The 26718-nt window shown below is 40.9% G+C and overlaps 2 protein-coding genes across 10 annotated transcripts in view; one reads left to right on the top strand and one right to left on the bottom strand.

Moving 5' to 3' along the window:
* The window catches only part of nav3 (neuron navigator 3), a 357961-nt gene extending 348296 nt beyond the window's left edge, over window positions 1-9665 (top strand). For all 9 annotated transcript variants that reach the window (XM_022671501.2, XM_022671500.2, XM_049473912.1 and 6 more), the window contains 4 exons: window positions 262-458; window positions 1245-1363; window positions 1615-1818; window positions 3970-9665. In XM_022671501.2, coding sequence (XP_022527222.2) covers window positions 262-458; window positions 1245-1363; window positions 1615-1818; window positions 3970-4089 — 640 coding nt within the window. In that variant the 3' untranslated portion in view covers window positions 4090-9665. The remainder of the gene's footprint in view (window positions 1-261; window positions 459-1244; window positions 1364-1614; window positions 1819-3969) is intronic.
* Window positions 1-26718, bottom strand: part of rps16 (ribosomal protein S16) — a 1145183-nt gene that overhangs the window by 436456 nt on the left and 682009 nt on the right. The window lies entirely within an intron of this gene.

Raw genomic sequence — 26718 nt, 5'->3', positions numbered from 1 at the left:
AAAAACCCTCATCTTTCTTATTTCTGCATTTCTGATTGTTATTATTAGTGTTATTGCTTTATTCCAATATTTTATATTTTTTTGTATTATTAAGTCTATGTTTGCTTTTTAATACTTCTCCTATTCTTTATTTAATTTATAATTTATTGTTACTTTTGTAACTTTGGTATCTATTTATATAATATCCTTGCTATAAGTGTGAACTTTTATTAGTAATAATAATAATAATAATAATAATAATAAGTGTGTGTGCGTGTACAGGTGGGTTCTGTGTGCGAATCATACGGAACCGGTGCGTGGGTTCCTGGGCCGGTTCCTGCGGAGAAAGCTGATTGAGATGGAGATTGATAAGAACACTCGCAGTAACGAGCTGATCAAAATCATCGACTGGATCCCCAAAACCTGGCAGCACCTCAACGGCTTCCTGGAGGCACACAGCTCCTCAGACGTTACCATAGGTAACACACAAACATTCATACACTTCAAAGTGCTAAAACATTATAACCACCCGCCTCTTAAACAAGACCTCTAAAGGAGGTGGTTCCTGTGGTATCACAACCAAGACATTTCAGCAGATGCTGATTAAAATTCTGTTTAAATTCTGAGGTGCAGATCGACCATACTGTTCCATTAAACCATCTCATCGGACCAGAACCACCTTTTTATCACTCAAACCACTGATTTTATCACTCAAAGGTCCAGTTCTGATGCCATGTTGACTCTGTACCCTCCTACACAGCAGGGGGCACTGCATTGTGTGTTCTGACACATCCCTGCCCTCATGAATATCATTAAACATCTCTGTTCATGAGCTGCAGCAGAACCTCTGTCTGTTCTGTCCAGACGAAAGAGGCTTCATCATTCTTGCACCACAATTAGAGTAATAAGTGTTTGGTACATAATAGCAACCATCTACCAACACCTTAGTAACCAAGGCCCATATGATATCAACACCAACGCAACCACCTGGGATAGAACATGTCTGTGTGTGTTTATCATCACACTGTTGAGAATGTCTGTGATTGGACGGAAGAATTTGTTATGTCAGTCTGTTGAGAATATCATAATTCACAGTTCACAGAGAACCCAAACCTCCATATACCTACTGATACCTTTATCTGGTCTTAATGTTCTGGCTCATTATTATATATGTGTACCTGGTTGTTCCCCCTGTGCTAAGGTGCATGTGTTAGTGTGTGCTAAGGTGTGTGTTAATGTGTGTGTGTTAATGTTGTGTGCTGCAGGTCCGCGGTTGTTCCTGTCGTGTCCGATGGAGGTGGAAGGGTGTCGAGTTTGGTTCACTGATCTGTGGAACTATTCTCTGGTGCCGTACTTACAGGAGGCAGTGCGGGAGGGGCTACAGGTACCCACACACACAACCATCTGGCAGCACCTTAACAACCACCTAGCAACACCGTAGTAACTACTGTAGGACCCTTTATGATAGCAATACCACAGCAACCACATGGGATCCCACTGCTACCAGCTAACAACACCATAGAAACCACCAGTAATATCATAGTAAACAAAACGTATTTACTGAATAAAAGTGCTTTATTGTCCTTCATGATGACATTCATCGTAAGTCTGACTCTGTGTGTGTTTGTGCTGCAGCTGTATGGGAAGCGGGCAGCGTGGGAGGATCCCTGTAAGTGGGTGATGGATACGTACCCCTGGAGCGCTGCACTGCTGCAGCACGACGGACAGTCCCTCCTGCAGCTGCGGCCGGAGGACGTGGGGTACGACGGCTACAGCTCCTTTAAAGATGGAGCCTCGTCCAAACAGGTGTCCCAGAGCGACACGGAGGGAGACCCACTGGTAAACACTCGCTACAGTATTTCTGCTAAAGACTGTAAAACAAGTACAGTTTGGGTACCTCAGATCATTTTCATGATTTTTCTTTATATATCATTGGTTTATGTGAGAAACATAGTGAGGAAATGAAAGACCACAGGCACAGTAGTTCTAGTTAAGGACCAAAGTAGCAGAACAAGAAAAATCTCAGATAAGCAGAGGCAGTAAAATTTGGTGGCGGTTTCATCATGCTGTTGGCTGTGTGATCAGTGCAGGTACTGGGAATCTTGATAAAGTTGAGGGTCGTATGGATTCCAGTTAATATCAGCAGATTCCTTAGAACAATGTTGAAGAATCAGTGAGAAAGTTGAGGTTGCACTAGGGCTGGATACTTTAACAAGACAACGACCCTAAACACTACTTCTACTAAAGCATTCATACAGAGGAACAAAAACAATGTTTTGGAATGATCATCTCAGTCCCCAGACCTGAATATTATTGAAAATCTGTGGTGTGATTTAAAGCAGGCTGTTCATGCTCAGAAACCATCAGACCTGACTGAACTGGAGATGTTCTGTAACCAGAAGCCAGACTCTCATTGGAAGCCATAGAAAGCTTCCTATATATTTAAAGGCTGTTATTTCTTCAAAAGGAGGATCTGCACCTGCCCTAATTTTGTTTAAGAATCATTGCACACTTTCTGTAAATCCTATAAACGTCATTTACTTTCTAAATGTCACTTTGTTCCTCTGCTATATCAACTGCTGATCCCAACTTATAAAGGAAAATCATGCCTAAACATGTTTATACCACTGTATGAAATGTTTTATATTTACTTAGTTGCCTTCATTAAAAATATGAAATGTTAGTTTTGGAATTGAAGTGTAGGAGGGTTAAATGAAATGAAAAATCATTAAAGCATTAAATGATAAATAAAAAAACAACAGTGTAGTGTATAAAAATCAATTAAACTGGTCATATTAAATCACATTGAATAATCATTCAGTTTTCCCTTTCCAAAAACAAAACCAGAAAAAAACATTTTCATAAAAATAATATAATAGTAAAAACAATAAACGAAAAAAAAAAAATAGTGTAGTTGTTTCTAATAAAGTGGCCAGTGAGTGTATAGAACAGTAACGCCCCCTTGTGTTCAAAAAAAAGTTTTGTGCAAACATTATGCAGTAAAATGTTTCCTCCACTGGGAGGAGCCATTGAGACAGTATACTGAGTATACTGAGAGACTGTTAATGCGGTTGCCACATCGTTGCAAATGTATTGAGTATCTTTATGATTGATGAATGATTAATAAACATTTATATTATAATATATATTTATTACACATATGTTTGTGTCTCTCCTCCGCTTTAAATAAACACAAATATTATAAGGTGATCAAATGAGCACTCTGTTCAAATACTAGTGGTGATTGTACATATGTTAATGTGAGGTTACAGCAGTGTGTGTCTGTGTGTGTCTGTGTGTAAGTACAGTAGTGTTGTGTGCTGCTGTGTGATCAAGCATAGCATCATGACCACCTCCTTGTTTTTGCTCCATTGATCATATAGGGCACTTTGTAGTTACTGTATATAAATACAGACTGCAGTCCTGTATCTGTTTCTCTTTATACTTTTATTCTCCTTCTTTTACTCTGTTCTTCAACATATATTATTATTTGGGTGGTGGATCATTATTCTCAGCACTGCAGTGACTCTGATTATCATGGTGTTGGTGTATGAGGTGTTATTGTATGTTGTGCTGGTACTAGTGGATCTGATACAGCAGTGCTGCTGAAGATTTTAAACACCTCAGTGGGCCACAGTATCCTGTGGGCAGCATCCTATGGGTAGTGTCCTGGGGTTGGTGCCCTGTGCTCACTAATGAAGGAGAAGTAAAACATGTAATACAAACTGTGCAGCAACAGATTCAGAGATTCTGTCTCTGACTTTACTTTATCTACAAGGTGGAGCAGCTACAGGTAGGAGTGTCTTATAGAGTGGAGGACAGTGTTATTAAACACAGTGTTTAAAAACTCCAGCAGCACTGCTGTATCTGATAATGGGTGCAAAAACAAGAATGTGGTCATAATGTTATGCTTGATTGCTGTTTGTGTGTGTTGTATAATAATAATAATGTTTTTCTCTCTCTCTTTTTCTTTCCCTCTCCTGCCTCCAGATGAATATGCTAATGAGGCTACAGGAAGCCGCAAACTACTCCAGCACTCAGAGCTGCGACAGTGACAGCACCAGTCACCATGACGACCAGCTCGACTCCTCCCTCGAGTCAGCCCTTTGAGCCCTGCCCACTTACCCCCGGAGGAGGCGGGGCCTTAGCCTTCTTCTTATTGGTTTATCGGAAGCAGCAGATCAGAACTGCTGCTGGACCGGAGTGGATGAAGTGAGTCCGCTCTAGCGCCCCCTGCTGGAAGACCAGAGGGCGAGGAGGCGGAGCCGAGAGAAAAGTGTCGCACACAGACGGACGCTGGTGCAACTTGCTATTTACATAAAAAATGAACAACATCAAGAACAATAACAACAACTGGAAGTTCTGGTTTAGTTGGGATTGGTCAGTGTTATCCATTTTAACCCCTTAAACCCATCATCTTCCCGTACGGGTTCCGCTGAAAGTATCCAATAGCGTAGAGTTAACTCTGTCTACGTCTCTAGTCTCAGCCTGACGGCACTGTTAGCAGTAAGGAATGCTATTTGTGCTAGTTGGCATGTTCAATCTTTTGGTGCCAAATTTCCAGTGTGAATTCTTTAACAACTTCTTTCAGAAACTTCAGCAGAACTAATAGATTATAGTTGGCATCCTGGTGCTTTAACCCCAACCCAACATTCCTAACCTGCATGATTCTCGGGTGATCCAAAGGGACCCAAAAGTGGTCCCATAGCAACCTTTAGTAAGTCTGCTGGAACAGTGAGGGGGCCACACAAACCCACAGGTGGTCCGTTGGGTTTGCTAGTTGGTCCATATGGTTCACTAAGTGGTCCAGATGGTTCCCTTATATGACCCGTAGTGATCTACAAGGTTGTCCATAGTGTTCTCAAGGTGAACATATGGTCTGCTAGGTGATCTACAGAGAACCCAGATGGTCCACATTTTTGCTCAGTCCCTTTGGTATGTAAGCTGGTCCACAGGAATACCTATTGATTCATAGGTACTCACTTGTGGTCAACAGTAACCCCCAGATGGTCCATAGGGTTCTTTAGGTTGTCCACAGGCACTGTCCCTGTGGTTTTCTAGATAACTCCTTAGGTTCTTTGAAATTGGTTTGAAGATCACAGAGACCACCGCTGGTTCATGGGGGACCCCAAACTGTATCCCAATAATATGGTTCTATGACTTTTAAACATGGTTGATCTGGTGCTATATCAAGCAATTTATAAACCTTGTTTTTAGGTGATTCTTAAGGTGGCTCAATATGGACTGTAGTCTGGTCTCCAGTTGGTCTTTGCCTACACTCATTTTGCCAAAAGAATGCTATTAATGACCAACTGGAGCCAGACTGTGGTGAATGATACTCCATCCATCAGCCAACATTCTGCCTGGTATTTTTGTTTCTGTAGGGTTTAAGGGGTTAAACAAACTGTTTTAAGCGACCCGTCTATAGTTTACTATTGAACAACAGGGGGCGACGTGCTGAACTGTGACCTCAGTGGACATCCTGGTGCTGTTGTGGCGCCATCGTTTACTACCCGTTCACACCAAACCAACGAAGCACAAGCCCCGCCCTGTGTTATTTCTACTGTGAAACCCTCACACACACCAACACCCATACTCACACTTCCTGTACACTGCCAGACCAACAGCAGCCCCCTCTACAGGCAACCTTTAGATTAACAGCGACAACAGTGGTGTTTGGCTCTGGTACCGTACGGGTGTGCAGTTCGCGTCCTCAGCAGAGCGCCGGACAGTGCTGTGGACACTGAGACAGCGGAGGACATGCAGGATGGGGACGTTATTGGGAACTCGCCTGATTATTGGTGCTTTTTTGCTGCCTTAAACGTGCTGAGCTGTGGCAGAAGGAACCGGTGGAACCAGCGCAGGTTCTTCCCACTGGAGAACCGATGATGTATCAAACAGTGTGTGTCCCGATAAAAGCCACGTATGTCCACTTGCTTTATTTTTGTTACCCGGACCCGCGAGCGTGTGGAACCGCAGCGTAACGGGACGGTCTGCATGTAGAATAATTCTGAACATGTGATATCAGTGTACGCTCCAGCTGAGCTGGACGGAACCCACCTGAGATGAGCACAAATCTGACCCGATGCTTGGCTAGCATGCCTGTTACTGTTGTGTTTATTTTTTATTTTTATTGTCTGTGTGTGTGTGTGTATGAGTATGTGTGTGTAAGTGTGCGTGTATGAATGTGTGCATCCATCTTTTTTTTTTGTTGTTTGTAAATATATGAGTCTTGCACAGTTTCTCAGTGACGTTCCTCACCTGTTCTTCTTGCCTCACAGTGAAACTGCAGTGCAGCTGCAGTGAAGCTCCATTTGAAACTGCAGTAAAGTTCCAGTGAAGCTCCAGTGTTTTACAGAGTAAAAAATAGATACATATTTTATAAAGATAAAGATGTTGTTCACTGTCCAAAGTTCATCTCCAACCCAACCTGCACCAATTACACCTTACACACACCAACCACCTCAGATCTGAGCTGAATTAAACAACAGATTTTAATTGAAATATTTGTATTTTATTATTGCTGTAAGAGTAAATAAGACCCCTTATAGACGTTTTACTTACAGTAAGTCATTCTTTTGAAAGATGACTTGTTTATAGTGTTATTTCCAATATAATCTGTTTTGTCTGATAGCACAAAAAACTGCATTATTCTGTAATGTAAACACAATTATCTGCATTATTTCTCAGACGAGAATAATCTGCATTAGGTAATGAAGAAAAAAAATTGATCTGCATTATTCCATAATGTAAACTAAAGCATCTGCACTATGTCCCAGACTTGTCTCAAAGTAAACAAGCTGATCTGAATTGTTTTATTAGTACTCCAAACAATCTGAAATACTTCTCACAATTTATTTAAACAATCTGCATTACTTTTCAAAGTGAATGAAACAATCTGCATTATTTCACAAAGTGAACAAAATGATAATTTCTTAAAGTAAACAATCAGCATTATTCCATACTGTTAACAATATTAACTATATTATTCTAGAGTTACACAAAATGTAACAAAATAATCTGAATTAAACAATGATAAGATGGTTTAGTTTCTAAACCAGATTATGTTAAATAGTCTTATTAACAGTGTTATAACAGTTATATGATGAATATTAGAATGATATGTAAATGAGGTGAATTTAAGTGTAAGGTGTAATTTCTGCATTTCTTCGCTTGTGGACTTTAGTTCATCTAAATCAAAAAAATACAGCAGAACCTGAAGCTGAACTGAATTTTACCATTTTACTGTGAAGTGGTTTTCATTTTTTGAGTACAATGTTCTATACTCCAGATTTGTTTACAGTACACAGAGATACAGTTACAGAGTCTTGGTTCTAGACTGCTGTTCTAACGATGCACAGTACTGAACACAACAGGTGCTATGGGTGACCTTTTGACTTTTCCAACAGTGCCAACTCAACCTCAGGCCGAAAGTTGCGTCCGAAATCGAGAACCACTCACGACACGCCTAGAACCAACTATTTTTCTGCACTCTAAGCACAGAGGGTTCTAGATACCCTTTATAGTATATGATTAATAGAGTATATAGTACTTAAAAGGGGTTCTCTGACACAAAACAGTAGCTGAACCCCAGCTATGTAGAACCTATACAGTGCTATGTTATAGAACCACTCTCTCTATATGCCACTGGAGGTTCTGTAAAGTTCCAAAGAAAGTGTTGTTTTCTTGTTTATGGAAACCATTTTAAAATATAAGAAATGTTTTTGAGGGTCATGGTTCTCTTTGGTAAAGAACAACTAAAGAATCCTTCTTTGGTAACAAAGTGTTTTATTGTAGAATAATTGAAACTGAATTGACAGAGTGTAAAGCTGTAAGAGGCGCACCCTTAAAGATAATATATTTAGAACCGATGCACAATTTTGAAATGAATTGAAAAATTCTGCTCAGAACTGTAGTTTGTTGTTGCACAGGAAACAAAATATTGTTTACAGACACTTTCCCTGGCATCTGCTAAACTACAGACCACACCCACTTAATTACAGGACACATGGGATCAAAAGTATCTAGTGCATGGGTTCTTTAGAGACATGTCATAGAGTTTTACTGTTCTCTTAAGAACCTGAACCATTAGTTTAAAAACATGTGCAGGTGGTAAGTAAGATGTGCTTTGCATTCTCATGGTTCTTAACTGACTCACTGCCTTGACTGAAGATCGAAAATGCTGTAAATGTTTCATTGACTTGTGTCGTGGACAGTGGAACCTTTTTGGTGCTATCTAGGACCCTTTGAAATTTTCTTTGAAGAACCATGTACAACAGGTTTTCCAACATGGTGAAGAATCATTTAACCCAGTGAAGAGCCATTTAAACTTCCAAATGGTGATTTGAGAAGTTACAGTTCTATGTAATTGGTTCTGTATATTGGAAGGTTCTTTTAGGAACCTTGGAACAAGGCTCTGCTACATTTTTGCTTAAAAAAACACCTTTAGAACCATGTCTGTAATATATAGAAGCCTTTTCGAGTGTAGAACATTTTTGGACACTAAATGTTTATGACAGATTATACAGTTCTTGGTTTGAGAACCAGTGTTTGGCATCCCTATGGCAGGACTCCTCAGAATCCAGTGTTTCTGGGCAGTACTGGTGTTCAGAGTGAGCAGTGGATGAGAAACACAGTCCCTTCTCTCAGTTCCACTTCCTCAGGCAAAAACCCTTAAAAAAACAGTTTCTTAAGGGTTAGATAGTACTGAAAATGGTTCTTTAAGTCATAACAGTGGAACTCCTTTGGTGCTATCTAGAAACATTTAAAAGGTTCCTTAAAGAATCATGTACAACAGGGTTTTCATCATGGGAAAGAACAATTTAACTCAGTGAAGAACCATTTTAACAACTCAATGGGGCTCTGATATGTTATGGTTCTATGCAGAACCATGTCCTCTATCACGAAACCCTTACATTTTTTTTGGATGCTGCTAAATGTTAGATGGTTCTGTATGATGAAAACACTCTTGTGTAAGGTTCTTTAAGAATGTTAAAAAGGTTCCTCTATAGTTTTAATTCAATGAACCCTGTAGAACCATGTCAGTACTATCTAGAACCCTTTTTAAGTGTAAGTCAGGTTCTTGATTAGGAAACAATCATGGTTCCTCTATGACATGACTCTACAGAACCCTGTTAGAGAACCCTGTAAATATGGGCAGTACTGGTGTTTAGAGTGGGCGGTAGATTTCGGACGCAGCCCTCTCTCAGCTCCACCTCCTCAGGCACAGATCTGCATAACCACGCCCTCTACTGGCCCAGCTACTTCTAGACTTTTTTTTGGCCTTCAGCTCCTGAATGTTGTAACTGTTGCGATGTTTGCTGACCACAGCTGTCGTCCGCCCTGAAATCACAGAACCCGCCGGTCTAACGATCTGGTCTGATCCGAACTCCGGAACCTCCTCCTGGACTCCTGCACATCTGTAGAACCCGCCTGTCCGGGTCTCTGTACAGCGTCTGTGCTACACTCACCTTTACTTTACCTTTATTATTTTTACTGTTTAATGTTTTTGGTGAGGTTCTAACCTGTCCTGCGTTTCTCGGTGGAACATCTGTGTGTAAATGTTTTATATTTTGTACATTTGTAATTAACATATCATGTAAATAATAAGAGACCACAATTTAAATCATCTGGAGAATTTTGTAGTCTTTGTAAAACCTAATAAATTCTGTTTGGTGTCTCCTGAACATTCCTGTCATTTTGTCCATTAAACACACACACACACACACACACACACTTTATTAACTATTAGTTGCATTAGATTTTTAAAATACATAATTTCTTCTCTATAACAATTTTATTATTATATTTTAATATTATTGATGTTTATTTCAGTATTCTGTTCTGATCTCCTTCTGAACTCCAGAGATCATCAACACCTCAACACCACAAATCAAACAACTATAAATTCTGATCATCCAGTATTAGCCTATTGTACGCGGAGTTTAAACAGTGGGAGTATTACAAGTGACGTAATTAAGAACAGAATAAAATGAATCAGATATAAATCCAATTACATATATATTTCCATACAGATTGCTTTAGAACAGTGACATGATTTAAGTGGTATTGTTGCTAGGATATGTTGCTATGGTGTTGCTAGGTTTCTTCTAGGGGGTAGCTACAAGTTTGCTATGTGGTTCCTAAAATGTTAATTGGTTGTTGCTAGAATGTTAAATTCTATGTTTCCAGGTGATTGATATGGTATCCCTGTTTGATATGGTATCCCTGGTCAGAGCAATGATATTGCTAAGTTGTGATGGTATCCCTGATAGTTACTATAATATTGTTAAGTGGTTGAGATGGTATCCCTGTTAGTTGTGGCCAGGTGGTTGATATGTTGTCCCTGGAGGCTGCTATGATGTTAGTTGGTTTAAGATTGTACACCTGTTATTTGCTGCCAGGTGGTTTCTATGGTGTCCTGGTGTTTGCTCTAATATTAGTTAGCTGAGATGGTATCCCTGTGAGTTTCTGCCAGGTGGTTTCTATGGTGTCCCTGGTGGTTGCTGTTATGTTGATAGGTGGTTGAGATGGTATCCCTGTTAGTTGTTGCCAGGTGGTTGATATGGTGTCCCTGGTGGTTGCTATGATGTTGATAGGTGGTTGAGATGGTATCTCTGTTAGTTGTTGCCAGGTGGTTTATATGTTGTCCCTGGAGGCTGCTATGATGTTAGTTGATTTGAGATTGTACACCTGTTATTTGCTGCCAGGTGGTTTCTACAGTGTCCCTGGTGTTTGCTCTAATATTAGTTAGCTGAGATGGTATCCCTGTGAGTTGTTGCCAGGTGGTTTATATGGTGTCCTTGGTGGGTTCTATGATGTTGCCAGGTGGTTGAGAGGGTATCCCTGGTGGTTGCTATGATGTTGATAGGTGGTTGGGATAGTATCCCTGTTAGTTGTTGTCAGGTAGTTTATGTGGTGACCTTGGTGATTTCTATGATGTTACCATGTGGTTTATATGGTGCTCCTGGTGGTTTCTATAATGTTGTTTGGTTGAGATTGTATCCCTCTTAGTTGATATGATGTTGCCTGTGCCTGCAATCATGGATGCAGAGGGTATAATCTGTACTATACCCACCAATTTTTTTATTCCCAACTGTACGGCTCTGAGCTCATAGCAGATGATGTTCATCGGCAATTCTTGGATAAGTTAGCTCTTCCATATCTATACAGAGATCAGCGCTCCTTGCTCGATACTCCCTTTAAGCTTGAGGAAATTAAAGATGCATTAAACTCTATAAAATAGGGTAAATGCCCAGGATTGGATGGTCTCTATCCAGAACTCTATTTATTAGTTTGAGATCTAATTGGGCCACCAAAACTTAATTATTTTAACTACACTATTAAAACTAACAGCCTTCATAGGGGCCTGAACACCACCCTTATTTCAATCTTTAAAAGGAGAAGACCCTTTACCTACAGGCCTATTTTTCTGCTGTCTACAGATTCTTAATTATTTTTTAAGTGTTATCTAGGCATTTGGATAAATTAATTGTAAATAAGTGAATTGGTTATGATCAAGACTCTTGATCATAACCAAGGCTCTCTACTGAAGGCTCTAAGTCTTCACAGAAATTCCTTGTTATTTTTTCGCTAGACATGAAGAAAGCATTTGACCGGGTAGAATAGCTGTAGCAGAGATGCAACAAGAGCCCTTCTCTCATAATCAATCCATCACTTACAATATCTGTCAGAACAATCAGGTCATCCAGTACGAGCCAAACTGCTCCGGATCAGAACCCACTGTATTTCTGATTTACTAATACAGCATACATATTCAATATCAGCGGGAATTAAATTCAATTAAATTGAATTGACAATTTCCTAAAACTTTTTAATAAAATACTTAATCAAAGATTTAGATTAAATCAAATCAGATTTATTGTCACATCACATAAGTACAAGCATACAGGTGAGTGAATAATTTGGATGCATGATAAACGACAAATGAAACCAGACACTGTGTGTTACAAAGTGTTAAAACAGTAGTGTTCTGACAGAATTTTACATATTTTACAGTCATGAATGAATGAGAGGGTTGAGGGATGAAAAGAAAAAGACAAATAAACAAGTGCAGCTTATTTGTCCAAGGGTTCTACCCTGAGACAGGACTCTTAATGGTGAAATAAATCAGATATTAGCAAAAGATTGATTGTTGGAAAGAGTGGATGCTGGAGGTTTTTAAACTTTTTGTTCACTCACTGTCCTCTCTATTAGATACTCCTACCTGTAGCTGCTCCACCTTCTAGATAAAGTAAAGTCACAGACAGAAGCTCTGAATCTGTTGCTGCAGTTTGTGTTGCTCATCTTTCAGCCTTTAATCAGTCCCACACGATGTTGCCCACAAGACAGTGTTCCACTGGATGCCACTGACAAGATGCCACCCACAGACAGGGCTCACAGGATGCCACCCACAGACAGGGCCCATAGGATGCCACCCAGAGAACATTGCCCACTGGCTGCTGCCCATAGGGTGCTGAGTTAATGTTGGCATAACACATCTTCTTTTTTATCTATTGTTAAATGGGATATCCTGACTCAACTTCTAGTAATTGGTCTGAAATCATCCAAAAAAGAGTGTTTCACTCAAATAAACCAGACCACAATTCAACAGATCCAGAGAGATCCCCACTTTTCTTTTTTGGTTGGCCCAAATGTTGGTGATTTGTGGAAGCTTTCACACTTGTTACTTTAGTTCTGAAGGTCTGAAACAAACAAGGCAGTTATGAAAGCACCATAAAGCTGTTCTACCAAGCAAAACATCAAGTTCAATTCTTTGTTTACACCTTGCCTTCTTCTTTAGCTGACAGAGTTGTTTCTGTAACTTGCTAAATTGATCAGCCAAAATTAAAAAGGGTTAACAATTCATTATAAGTCGATAACAACAATATAACAATTGCTTATTCAGGGAGGGTTAGCTTGTGTTTTTGGCTCGTAATACTGAAAAAAACGTCCTTGCTTCCCCCAGTCTATTTCTCCATTGCATGGAAATGTAATCTAGCACAGTGATACTACTCAGTATAATACCAGTACTGTGTCCCAGAAAATGGTAACTTGCTCTTAAAGCCTACAACAATGTGGCCAGAAATACAATCATTATTATATAAGCTTTAAATGTCATGTTTGGGCAGAACTCAGACAAGCGCAGATGTAAAATCAAAGCTTTAATAACACAAGGAGTAATACAGAGAGTGGTCAGAATAAACAGGGTCAATACTAGTGAACAGGAGTCAACAGGAGAAAATATACCAGTGTTGCAATACGCAGTCCAGAGTTCGGTACACAGAGAGAGTCGGGGTACAAGAAACAAACAGTAATACACAAGGAATCAAACAAAGGCAAAGAAAAACGCGTTGCAATGCTGGATGAACTAAAACAATACTCAGCACTGGAGCTGAATTCTAGGCAGTCTTTTCTACCTGGCTACCAAGGTGCTAGGCGATATAACTTCCTGAAAGAATCACATGACCGTGAGAGTCACTGAATGGTGCGTTCTGGGTAGTGTAGTGCTGTGACTGTAAATCGAGGTAGGGCTGAGTGTGGGCGAGACGTGACAGCAACTGAATACCCAAGGTGAGGTAGCTCTGGTGGGCAAGACTGCACACTGATGGTGAGTTAGAGTTGAGCCTGTTATACAAATAAATGATGCCAGAAGTGAATAGGAAAATAAAATGCTGTGTAATGATTTAAAATTACACTTTAAGAGTAAAAATCAACTTTTAACTGCTTAACTTGAAATCAAAATCACAACCTACCAGTTTTTGCTCTGTCCACTGACCTCCACTGACCCAAACAATACATCCCCCCAAAACAGAACAGAAATCATAACTGTGCTGCTGATTAGATTTACATCCCCGTACTGTATACCTGTATTCCATCCATTCCACTCATTTCTGCTGACAGAGCCTGAAGTTTAAGGCCAAATCAAATTACAGCTCTTTCACAAGTTTCTCCAGAGAGCGTGACCACGCCCCCTCCATCAGCTAACAGAGACAGAGCACTTCCTGTCAGTGCTGAATACTCTTTGTCTGATGTTCAGAGAAATTATGGTATGTGCAAATTACAGGGTGTCAGTTCTCTGAGCGAAAAGCTCTTAAACACCCACTTTAATTACACAGCTTAACACCGGGGGGTGCCGATCAACATTCAGAAATGTCTCGCAGAGGAGTTCAGTACAAGAGTTTCTACTACTCCTCTACAGCCTGTTAAATCTGTAGAGAATGAGGGTGTTTGATGTAGAGAATGAGGGTGTTTGATGTAGAGAATGATGGTGTTTGATGTAGAGAATGATGGAGTTTGATTTTGAGAAAGATGGTCTTTGATTAAGAATGATAATGTTTGATGTGGAGAATGATGGAGTTTGGTGAAAATAGATGGTATTTCGTTTAGAAAATGATGGTGTTTGGTGAAAAAAGATGGTATTTAGTTTAGAAAATGATGGTGTTTGGTGAAAAAAGATGGTATTTCGTATAGAGAATGATGGTGTTTGGTGAAAAAAGATGGTATTTCGTATAGAGAATGATGGTGTTTGGGAATGGTGATGTTTAAATGGGAGATTAATGGTGTTTGATATAGATAATGATGGTCTTTGATTGAGAAAGATAATATTTGCCAAGGAGAATGATGGCGATTGATGTAGAGAATGATGGTCTTTAATTAAGGATGATACGGTTTGATGGGGTGATTGAAGGTGTTTGAAGTAGAGAATGATGGAGTTTGTTGGAAAAATATGGTATTTGGTGTAGAGAATGATGGTGTTTCTTTGGAAAAGGTGATGTTTAAATGGGAGATAATAGTGTTTGTTGTAGAGGATGATGCAGTTGAATGTACAGAATGATGGTGTTTGATAGAGAGAATGATGGTGTTTGACGCAAAGAAAGATAGTGTTTGATGCAGAGAAAGATAGTGTTTGATGTAAAGAAGGATGGTGTTAGATGGGGAAAATGATAGTGTTTGAAGTTAGAGAATGAAGGTGTTTAATGTTAATTATGGTGGTGTTTGATCTAGAGAATAATGGTGTTTCTTGGGGAGAATTACGTTGTTTTAAGTTAGAGAATTAAGGTGTTTAATGTGGAGAATGATGATGTTTGATGTAGAGAATGATGAGGTTTTATGGTATAGAATGCTGATGTTTTTTTGTTATAGAATGATCATATTTAATGTTTTAGAACGATAAGAATGTTTGTGAAACACTGTTTCAACAGGTAAAGAATTGGAGTAGATGAAATGGGTCTATTTTGAGTGTTATACAAGACACTTTTCACTAGGGGGAGACAGCAATCCTTGGCTTAAAATTTATTTCATATTTTGAGGAAGATGGATATGTAGATAGATGCAATTTGTCCAAATATTTACGGACCTTAGAATGAATGCATTCAGCTACATTAAGTTGCACCATTTGCTGACAAAGATATGAAAATGCACACACAAAATACATAAACACATAAATATTGCCAATAGAATAGGACTTTCTGGACCATATATATTGTATGCCTTTCTCATTCTCTCTCTCTCTCTCTCTCTCTCTCTTTCTCTCTCTCTCTGGGTTATTTGTTCATTTCCCGTGGTCTGGGCTCTATTTCCAGATGACAATAGAAGCTATTAGAGTGTGTCGTTGGCTGAGAGTGGCTGTGTGAAAGGCGGTGGGTATAAGGCATAAGGCTGGATGAGGGTGAGGATGAGGAAGGCAGGCCGACCCGGTGGACCCAGAGAACATTTACCCCCCACAAGCGGTGAAGGAGAGGGGGATGCAGAGAAAGCAGAAAAATAAACTCATAGATCAGCAAAAAAATCCAATTCATACACTTTTACCCCAGAACAGCTATGAGCAATGAAACCTTGCAAAACTGCAGAATGCCCATCACTTAGGTATGAAACAAGCTCTACAATACAGAGTTACTATATTCACTAATACCACTCACAACTTTACTGTACAGAACACAAGCTCTACAATACAGAGTTACTATATTCACTAATACCACTCACAACTTTACTGTACAGAACACAAGCTCTACAATACAGAGTTACTGTATTCACTAACACCACTCACAACCTTACTGTACAGAACACAAGCTCTACAATACAGAGTTACTATATTCACTAATACCACTCACAACTTTACTGTACAGAACACAAGCTCTACAATACAGAGTTACTATATTCACTAATACCACTCACAACTTTACTGTACACAACACAAGCTCTACAATACAGAGTTACTATATTCACTAATACCACTCACAACTTTACTGTACAGAACACAAGCTCTACAATACAGAGTTACTATATTCACTAATACCACCCACAACTTTACTGTACAGAACACAAGCTCTACAATACAGAGTTACTATATTCACTAATACCACTCACAACTTTACTGTACAGAACAGAAGCTCTACAATACAGAGTTACTATATTCACTAATACCACTCACAACTTTACTGTACAGAACACAAGCTCTACAATACAGAGTTACTATATTCACTAATACCACTCACAACTTTACTGAACAGAACACAAGCTCTACAATACAGAGTTACTATATTCACTAATACCACTCACAACTTTACTGTACACAACACAAGCTCTACAATACAGAGTTACTATATTCACTAATACCACTCACAACTTTACTGTACACAACACAAGCTCTACAATACAGAGTTACTATATTCACTAATACCACTCACAACTTTACTGTACACAACACAAGCTCTACAATACAGAGTTACTATATTCACTAATACCACTCACAACTTTACTGTACAGAACACAAGCTCTACAATACAGAGTTACTATATTCACTAATACCACTTACAACCATCTGTAGCATATGTCTCTGTTTTGTTTCTGTCTTGTCTCTTTTTTTGTCTCCGCCAAAGCCCCGCCTAGTCATTAGAATTTCCATCCGTGTCTCATCTGTTACTCAGTGCTGTTGTTATCTTCCCCAGGTGTTCCTTGTCTGTCTTGGCATACATTTAGCCCTTTTGTTATAGTCTTCCTTTGTTTGTTCTTGTGGGTTTTTCATGCCGTATATGGTTGTAGTCAGTTTGTTTGTTAGTTTGCTCAGTCTTATTTTTCTGGGCATTGTAGTGTATATTACACTTAGCATTTCACTATGTATTGCACCAGGTGTTACAGTGGATGTTGCACTAAGCATTACACTGGGTGTTGCATTGTGCATAAGTATTGTTTGATTTTGATCATATAGTGTGGATTGATTCGTAGATCCTGTCTGTGTAAAATTGACAGTATCATAGGATATTTCCAGCAAACGGTGCTGATTGTAAGTGCTGTCCACTCTTGCTGATTGTTGTGTAAGTGCAGTGTGGTGAGAGGTATTTGAACACAGATATTAAAGCGCAGGATTGCTGCGCTGGTGTAATAATAACGGTGAGAGATTGGAGTTTGGCCTTCCTGCAGCAGCTCCTCGTCAACCTGACTGACATTCAATTAGTCTATCCAGCAGACAAACACACTGATGCCGTGTACCGCGTCATTACCATCCAATAACCAACACTCACACCACAGTCACACTCCTCTCACACCTCTCCACCCATTTCACCACACTCACACTTACACCTGATCTGCATTAATCCCTCCCGAACTAGCCCACACTATCAGAATGATAAAACCAATCAAACTGCCTCAAAACTGTTACACATTATTACACACTCTGTTACGCTCACTGTTACACTCACTGTTACACTCACTGTTACACACACTGTCACACATGCTGTTACACACGCTGTTACACACACTGTTACACACGCTGTTACACACGCTGTTACACACGCTGTTACACTCACTGTTACATTCACTGTTACACACTATAACACACGCTGTTACACACACTGTTACACTCACTGTTACACACACTGTCACACATGCTGTTACACACGCTGTTACACACGCTGTTACACTCACTGTTACATTCACTGTTACACACACTGTTACGCTCACTGTTACACTCACTGTTACATTCACTGTTACACACTATAACACACGCTGTTACACACACTGTTACACTCACTGTTACACACACTGTCACACATGCTGTTACACACGCTGTTACACACGCTGTTACACACGCTGTTACACTCACTGTTACATTCACTGTTACACACACTGTTACGCTCACTGTTACACTCACTGTTACACTCACTGTTACACACACTGTCACACATGCTGTTACACACACTGTCACACATGCTGTTACACACGCTGTTACACACGCTGTTACACACGCTGTTACACTCACTGTTACATTCACTGTTACACACACTGTTACGCTCACTGTTACACTCACTGTTACACTCACTGTTACACACACTGTTACACACACTGTTACACACGCTGTTACACACGCTGTTACACACGCTGTTACACTCACTGTTACACTCACTGTTACACACAATGTTACACACGGTGTTACCTATGCTGTTACACATGCTGTTGCACACACTGTTACACACACTGTTACACACACTGTTACACACGCTGTTACACTCATTGTAACACTCACTGTTACACTCACTGTTACACACGCTGTAACAATCACTGTTACACTCACTGTAACACACTTAGTTTCACACTCTGTTACACACACTGTAACACACTCAGGTTCACACTCTGTTACAAACACTGTAACACACTCAGGTTCACACACTGTTACACTCACTGTTACAAACACTGTCACACACTCAGGTTCATACACTGTTACACTCACTGTTACAAACACTGTAACACACTCAGGTTCACACACTGTTACACACACTGTAACACACTCAGGTTCACACACTGTTACACTCACTGTAACACACTCAGGTTCACACGCTGCTACACACACTGCTACACTCACTGTTACAAACACTGTAACACACTCAGGTTCACACGCTGCTACGCTCACTGTTACAAACACTGTAACACACTCAGGTTCACACACTGTTACACACACTGTTACACACACTGTTACACTCACTGTTACACTCACTGTAACACACTCAGGTTCACACACTGTTACACACACTGTTACACACACTGTTACACACACTGTTACACACACTGTTACACTCACTGTTACAAACACTGTAACACACTCAGGTTCACACACTGTTACACACACTGTTACACACACTGTTACACACACTGTTACACTCACTGTAACACACTCAGGTTCACACACTGTTACACACACTGTTACAAACTCTGGTTCACATGCTGTTACACACACTGTTACACACTGTCAAACTCACTGTAACACACTCAGGTTCACATGCTGTTACACACACTGTTACACACTGTCAAACTCACTGTAACACACTCAGGTTCACATGCTGTTACACACACTGTTACACACTTGCAATTCGGCAAAGATGAGTGGAGCCAAAATTCCTCCACATCACTGTAAAAGACTCATTGCAAGTTACTGCAAACGCTTGGTTGCAGTTGATGCTGCTAAGGGTGGCCTGACCAGCTATTAGGTTTAGAGGGCAATCACCTTTTCACAAAGGGTCAAAACCAGGGACTGTAAAAAAGATGGACGCTGTGTCTCTGTTCCCATTCATTCAAAGAAAATTAAGCCAAACTCTTCCTCCATGTTGGCGATCCTGATACCCGAGTCTGCGCAGTTGAGACCAGAGGAGGGAGAAAGACAGCCTACTCATTTAAATAACCCCGCCCCGAGGGCTGCTCCACGGAGCTCTCACAGTCTATGATCCCACCCATACAGTCACAGTCCCACCCCGGCCCTTTTATAATAACCACACCTTTTTGGAATAGAGCTGAATAACGTTTTAAAAACGAATTCTGTAGGGATGTAAAAATTTATAATATAAGCAGAAGGTACACTAGCTGTTGCATTTAAATACAGGAGGTAGAATTACAGTATATTGGAAAAAACGTGATTGAAAGTTGTCTGTTTTTCCATTTAAACCTATGGGGATGGGTGGGGTTACACAGCTTTCTGCAGCCGAACAGCAGGGGGTGCCCGACCTGTGGTGGCTTCACTTTTGAGAGCTGATGCTCTGTCCAGCTATACACAGTCTATGGACAAAAAATAAGAAAAACACTTGTTCACACCACCTACCTAATACCCTGACCACTTTATTACACTGTAAAGCTCAATGCAATGTGTACTAAAAATACAAACTACTTTTACTTAAAAAGAAAAAACTTATTAATAAAGACCATTCCTTAGATTTTCATGTCAGAAAGTTATAAACAGAGTCTAACCACCCGTTTTGTGTGTTTGTTACATTGTATTTTGTACTGTATTTAATCTGGATATTTTTGTTCAGTTTCACACTGCAGTTTAGTGACTGAACACACTTAAAGAGTTTTTATGTCATCCTGTCATCATCACTTATGTGGGTGGAGTCTCCCTATACTCAGAACTGATTGGTTTGTAGAATCTTGTCAAATTTCCCTATGAGTACAGGTGGGTCCTGCAGCAGAATGAGTACAACAGATTCCCCTCAGATTCCTTTTATTTCTATTTGAAAATAAAGTTTAGTCTACAGTTACAGTAGATACAGAATCACCAGCGTAATCTGTTTTACCCATAATGCTGTTTGGCACCAAGGGGAGTGGGATTTTGGCACAACACTGACAAATGTGTCCAAAAAAAGTGTTTCTTACCAAGACTGAGACCATGTATCAGCTGATCCAATCTTTGTTGTATTTAACCAAGTAGATGTGAATATATAGGTGCTGATATTCTGGTTGTGTAAAAGTTTTGCTATGTTAAATCAGTCATGGATCAGTCTAGAACATGCAGATCATTAATACGACTGACTCTATGGCTGTGTGTGTGTGTGTGAGATGTCAGAGTGTAAATGTGAGGTGTTTGGACTACAGTCACAATCTTATAGATTGTGGAGATGTGAAGGCCGTTATTGTCCGGGATCAATAGTTTCTAATGATCAGATAGAGTACGTGTGATTGGCCGGCAGCAGATTATAATACCTGGATCAATCGTGGTGTGGGGCCGCCGTGTCTGAGTCCAGGCCGCGGGGTATTCACTCAGTCTGGCTGGACGTGGTGGGCAGCAGCTGCTGGCCGGCAGTAATGGCTAAAGCGGGTAAAGAGCAGCCGGGCTAAAGTGAGTAAAGTGATGCAGCCTCGCTCGCCCGTCTGCACATTGATCTGTTGTTGTGGAGAGAAGCGTCGCTCTCAGACGCCGCTAAATACTCTCAGCGAGGGTCGAGGAGACAATTACTGCTCATCTTATCCAGGAAGAGATTCTCAAGGAGGTGCAAACATCTGATCATTTGCACTGATAGTTCCATCAAAAAAAAACACACACACAGCAACCAGAGCAATGCGTGGGTGTTCCTAATAAAGTGGGAAAAGTGTGGAAACATTAGGCATTATGTCACTGGGGAAAGGACGCACACCAAATGACAAAATAAGTTTTTCGGGTATTTTATTCTGATTTTTATGAAATATAAAAATGTATATGAAATAAAAGCAAATATGAAATAAAAGCAAAATAAAAACAATCAGCACTTGCTGAGCAGAAATATTATTCTCAATGCACAACAACACTGCACCACCTATCTTTGACTTACTGCAACTGCAGTGTACAGATTTATAGACTTTTATCAGAGCTTGTACTCAATTGTACTCAAAATAACAAAAATAAAATGAATACACTGTAAAAACCCTAACTTAGAACACAGCACAGTATTTGGTAGTGGCACTCGATTTACTCAGCTTTACTCAACAAGATTTGAGCATTTCATCAAGAGAACTTGGACAAACAGCTTCTCTTATTTCATTAGGATGGCTCTGGATGAATCCTAAAATGGAGCACCACCATTCACTGCAGCTTGAGCCTCCTACTCTACCATGCTCTTAGCTCCTCCCTTTCCTCTCTCAGGGTGACAACACTTCTGATTGTGTTTCTTAAAGTTACAGACACACATTTTAAAGGTGTATTCTCCATTCACCACCTGGCTACATTCTCCCCTGCTCAGGAGTCAACGTCCTCGGTGACCTCATAAGATTTCTTTACCTCTTTCACAGCTTCTCTGAAAAATGCTGTACCCAAGCTGGATAAAATTTGTGAAACTGTCACTGAATCAAGTGGGACGGACTCTAATATGGATCTGGGTTCATGATGCAGGTTAGAATGATGTCCTGCATTAGTTCTTTTGCTCCTACGAGGAGTAGGCACAGGTAATGAGTGAACCTCAAGATTGGACCCAGTATCTGATTCCACTGTCTCTGCTTCAGGACCAACCTCAACACTGGTCGGACTTGACTCTGTCCTGTCATAAGAGGGAACAGCATGACGGTCCATTTCTATCTGCAACCTTGGAACACACATCTCTTCCAAAACCACACCCTCCTCAATACATTCTGGATCTAACTCAGTGTCATTAACAGCAGTCGTCTCAGATCTAGGTAGATTACTTTTCTTTCTAGGAGTAGGAATGGGAGTAAATACAAAGGGCCTAATGTCAACCCTACTAACCCTTTTCAATGGGCCTCCCTCTACTGGCTCAACAGAGTAAGTGGTCCCTTGGATTTCTACTACCCTGTAAGGAATAGATTGCCAGGCATCCTGTATTTTATTTCGTCCCTGCGGCCTGTTTCTGAGATACACAGTTTGACCAACACCAACTGGTGGACAATAGGTTTTGTCATTCTGGAAAGCTATGCGTTCGGCAGCTTTTTGTTCAGAATATTCTTTAGCTCGTGCATGTGCCTCTTTCAGTCGCCTTTGGTGAGCAGCTAACCAGTCAGCTTTTGCTGATACCTCTGCAGTCTGTCCTAACAAAGCATCAATTGGCAGATGCGGGTCGATTCCAAAAAGCAGTAAATAAGGGGAATACCCCGTTGTGGCATGAGGGGTCACATTGTATGCGTACACAACTTCAGATAAATGCTCAGGCCAACGGCGTTTTTTGTCTGGAGGGAGACTGCGCAAAAGATCGTGTAGCGTCCTATTAAAGCGCTCACACTGGGCGTTTCCGGTAGGGTGATGAGGAGTGGTACGGCTTTTCTTTACACCATACAGTTTACAAAGTTCAGCAATCAATTCACTTTCAAAATTACGGCCTTGGTCTGAATGCAGACGCTCGGGCACACCGTACTTCATAAACCATTCCTTTAAAAGGATTTTTGCTGTTGTGTCTGCTTTTTGGTCTTGAGTCGCGAAAGCCTGTGTAAATTTCGTGAACACATCTGTGATAACCAGAACATTTTCTCTACCATCAGTAGCTGGTTCCAACAGAGTAAAATCTACAGCAATTACCTCTAATGGTCTGGTAGCCAAAAATGACTGCATAGGTGGACGTATCTTTGGCTGAGGCATTTTGGTAAGTACACAACGTTGGCATTTCTTTACCCACTGCTCAACATCCTCATACATCCCAACCCAAAAAGATCTTGGCTTTAACAGTTGCATTGTCCTCTCTATGCCCTGGTGACCCATAGAGTTATGTACACTCTCAAGAACTTGTACTTTTAAACAAGCTGGCAACAGCAACTGATTGCATTCACCTTGCCTCAGATCTTCCACTACTCGGTACAGTAGACCATCCTGCTCTCTAATTCTACCCCAGTGCTTCAGAAGTGACAGTACAGATTTAGACAAGTCTCTCCTCTCCTTATTGTTTGGCTTTTTCCCTCTGACCCAAAAGGACCTAAAGATGTTGAGGACAGGATCTTGCTCCTGAAAAGAACGCAACTCATCTTTAGAATAGCCTGGTAAAGTAGGTGTATTTTCCTGATCTAACCCAGCCAAAGGGTGACCTGCCTCACTTGCTCGAATTTGTTGAACCTCGCACCTCTCCAGCCCAACATCTACTAGTTCCTGCCCTAGTGTGGTTCCTTTGTGGATCAAATTACAAATGGCCACACAACCATCATACTCCAGATCTTCAGAGGCAACGTTCGGCTCCCCTGCTAAAGGGTGCCTAGAGAGGGCATCCGCAGCCTTATTACTCCGGCCGGGGCGATACTGAACGTCAAAGTCAAAGGCAGCTAACTGCGCTACCCATCTCTGCTCAACAGCTCCTAGCTTGGCTGTGTTGAGATGGCATAATGGGTTGTTGTCTGTGATTACGGTAAATTTTGCACCCAGCAGATATCCCCTAAACTTCTCAGTTATGGCCCATTTTAGGGTGAGAAGCTCCAACTTCATACTGCTGTAGTTCTTGTCATTTTGTTCAGCCTTTCTAAGCCTACGGCTTGCGTATGCTATCACCCGCCTTTTACCATCCTGTTGCTGACATAAGACAGCTCCTAAACTGTGGCTACTCGCATCTGTCTCTACAGTGAAAGGGCAAGTGAAGTCTGCAAACCCAAGCACCGGAGCACTAACCAGCTTCTCCTTTAAGACATCAAAAGAGGTCTGACACTCAGTACTCCATAAGCTCAACAACCCCTCATTTACTCTAGAGGGAGGTCCAACCATTAGACAGTTATTTACCAGATCATGCAGTGGACCAGCTATGTTTGAAAACCCCTGCACGAATCTTCGGTAATAGCTACAGAACCCTAAGAATGAGTGTAAAGCTTTCAGAGTGGTAGGTACTGGCCACTGCTTCACAGCGTCTACCTTATCAGGGTCGGTTGCTATACCTTCTGTGGAGACCTGATGTCCTAGGAATTTTACCTTTTCCTGAAGGAAATGACATTTCTCTATTTTGATTTTGAGACCTGTCTCCTGGAGTCGTCTCAGTACTGTCTCCAATCTCTCAACGTGCTCTGAAAATGTCCTAGTTAAGACTAAAATGTCATCCAAGTATACTAAAATTATTTGAAAAATTAGGTCAGTCATAGTTGCCTGCATCAACCTTTGAAATGTAGGTGGTCCATTTACAACCCCCATCGGCATGCGTAAGTGTTCATATAACCCATATGGGGTTGTGAATGCAGTCTTGTGCCGGTCACATTCATGTACTGCCACCTGGTGGTATCCACTAGCCAGGTCTATAGATGAGAAGAACTTTGCACCTCTCAGAGCATCAAAACTTTCGTCTATACGAGGTAAAGGAAATGCGTCTCGCTTAGTTTTTAAGTTTAGCTTACGATAGTCGACGCAGAGTCGTATACTACCATCAGACTTCCTCACTACTACCACAGGTGAAGCATAGGAGCTGGTACTCTCCTGAATCACTCCTTTCCTTAGAAGCTGAGAAATGTGATCTTTGACCTCCTTGTACTGGGTCGGTGGGATACGACGGTATGGAAGGTTCACTGGAGTGTCATCAACTAACACAATCTCATGTTTCACCTTTTCTGTGTAGCCTAGCTCATCATCTCCAACAGCGAACACATCTGAATATTTACCAAGTAAGGCCCTTAACTCTGCTTGTTCTTTTTCAGTGCCACCTATATCCAGCTTACTCAGTATATCAGACACCTTTTGATGATCTTGAGACTCTTTTAAATCCACGGACACCTGCTCTGTATTGGCTGAAATGCGCTGAAACGTTACTTCACAGTGCTGATTATTGGTAATGCACTGTACAGGTGACAAGACACCTATACGAGTTCTTGGATTGAGCCACACATCCTCTCTAGAGAGATTAACTACGTGCACTGGAACCTGATGTCTGTGTTCCTTAACCAAAAAAGGCATTACTACAATGCCTCCTGATAATGGTAGTTTACCAGGCTCCAACAACCATGAACCTTGGTTTGGTGACTTGTCTGAGAAACCTCTGACCATGACAGTGACTACTGATTCAGCTGGGACATGTACAAAATCTTTCCCTGCTATTCGAGCCATCTTTGTCTTGTCAACATCACATTTATGCATCTGTTGGAAAACAGTCCTCCAATCTGAGTCTAGCTTTGCATCCAAGGTTCTATCAAATTCAGCCTGAACTAACTGATGACAACGACTGATGATATTCATGCGTATGATAGCAGGTAGGGATGACTGAGAACTCTCAGGGTTTTTCACAACTAAAAATCCACAATCAGGGAGTTTAATACCCATGGTATTTACCTCTAACTCCAAATATCTAATCCATTGGCGGCGGTTAATTTAAGCCAGCCAGAGGTTGAAAGCATATCCCCCTCTTCTCCCCCTAACTGCTGGCAGAAGAACTCTTCTGTAATAGTGCTTACTTGGCTGCCTGTATCCAGCAAACATGAAACAGGAACATTCCCAATGTTAACATCTATTGTAGGGCAAGTTCCTACCGCACGCTCCAACACCTGACCTTGGCTAAACTTGGCTTTAGGTGAGTCTGTAGTTTGCCCCTGAATTGCCCGTCTCACAGCAATCGGGGCCTTTCGTTTCCCTGTGCATCAGTAAAGGCTGGATATTTAGTATGCCGTTTTTGTGGACAATTTCTGGCAATGTGTCCCTCCTTCTGACACTTCAGACAGATAGGTTTGCCATCATCTGTAAATCTGAGTGGAGCCCTTGCCTTAGAGACGGGTTTGAACGTGTGAGTTTTCTCAGTGTTCAACTCCATTACTGCCTGCGTTAGCTCACTAAGCTGCTTTCCCTGCTCAGTAACAACCTGCATGACGTCATCCAAAGTCAATGGTTTGTGTTCACCAACACTTACTACAGCACAGCATGCACCCCTCTCAGAATCAGACACCTGCACATTTGCAGTGTGCAAATTTTGCAGTGTGCAAAAAAGACCAGGTGAGGTAGAGTAATTACTACCTCACCTGGTCTTTTTTGCACACTGCAAAATTTGCACACTGTCTTGTTATTTATTATTCTTTGTCTGTATTGTGTTGTATTGTCTGTCTGCACTTTTG

The sequence above is a fragment of the Astyanax mexicanus genome, chromosome 2 (assembly GCF_023375975.1).
Source record: "Astyanax mexicanus isolate ESR-SI-001 chromosome 2, AstMex3_surface, whole genome shotgun sequence".
Lineage (NCBI taxonomy): Eukaryota > Metazoa > Chordata > Actinopteri > Characiformes > Acestrorhamphidae > Astyanax > Astyanax mexicanus.
The sequence above is the reverse complement of the archived record's forward strand: the minus strand, read 5'-3'. Positions and strand labels throughout refer to the sequence as shown.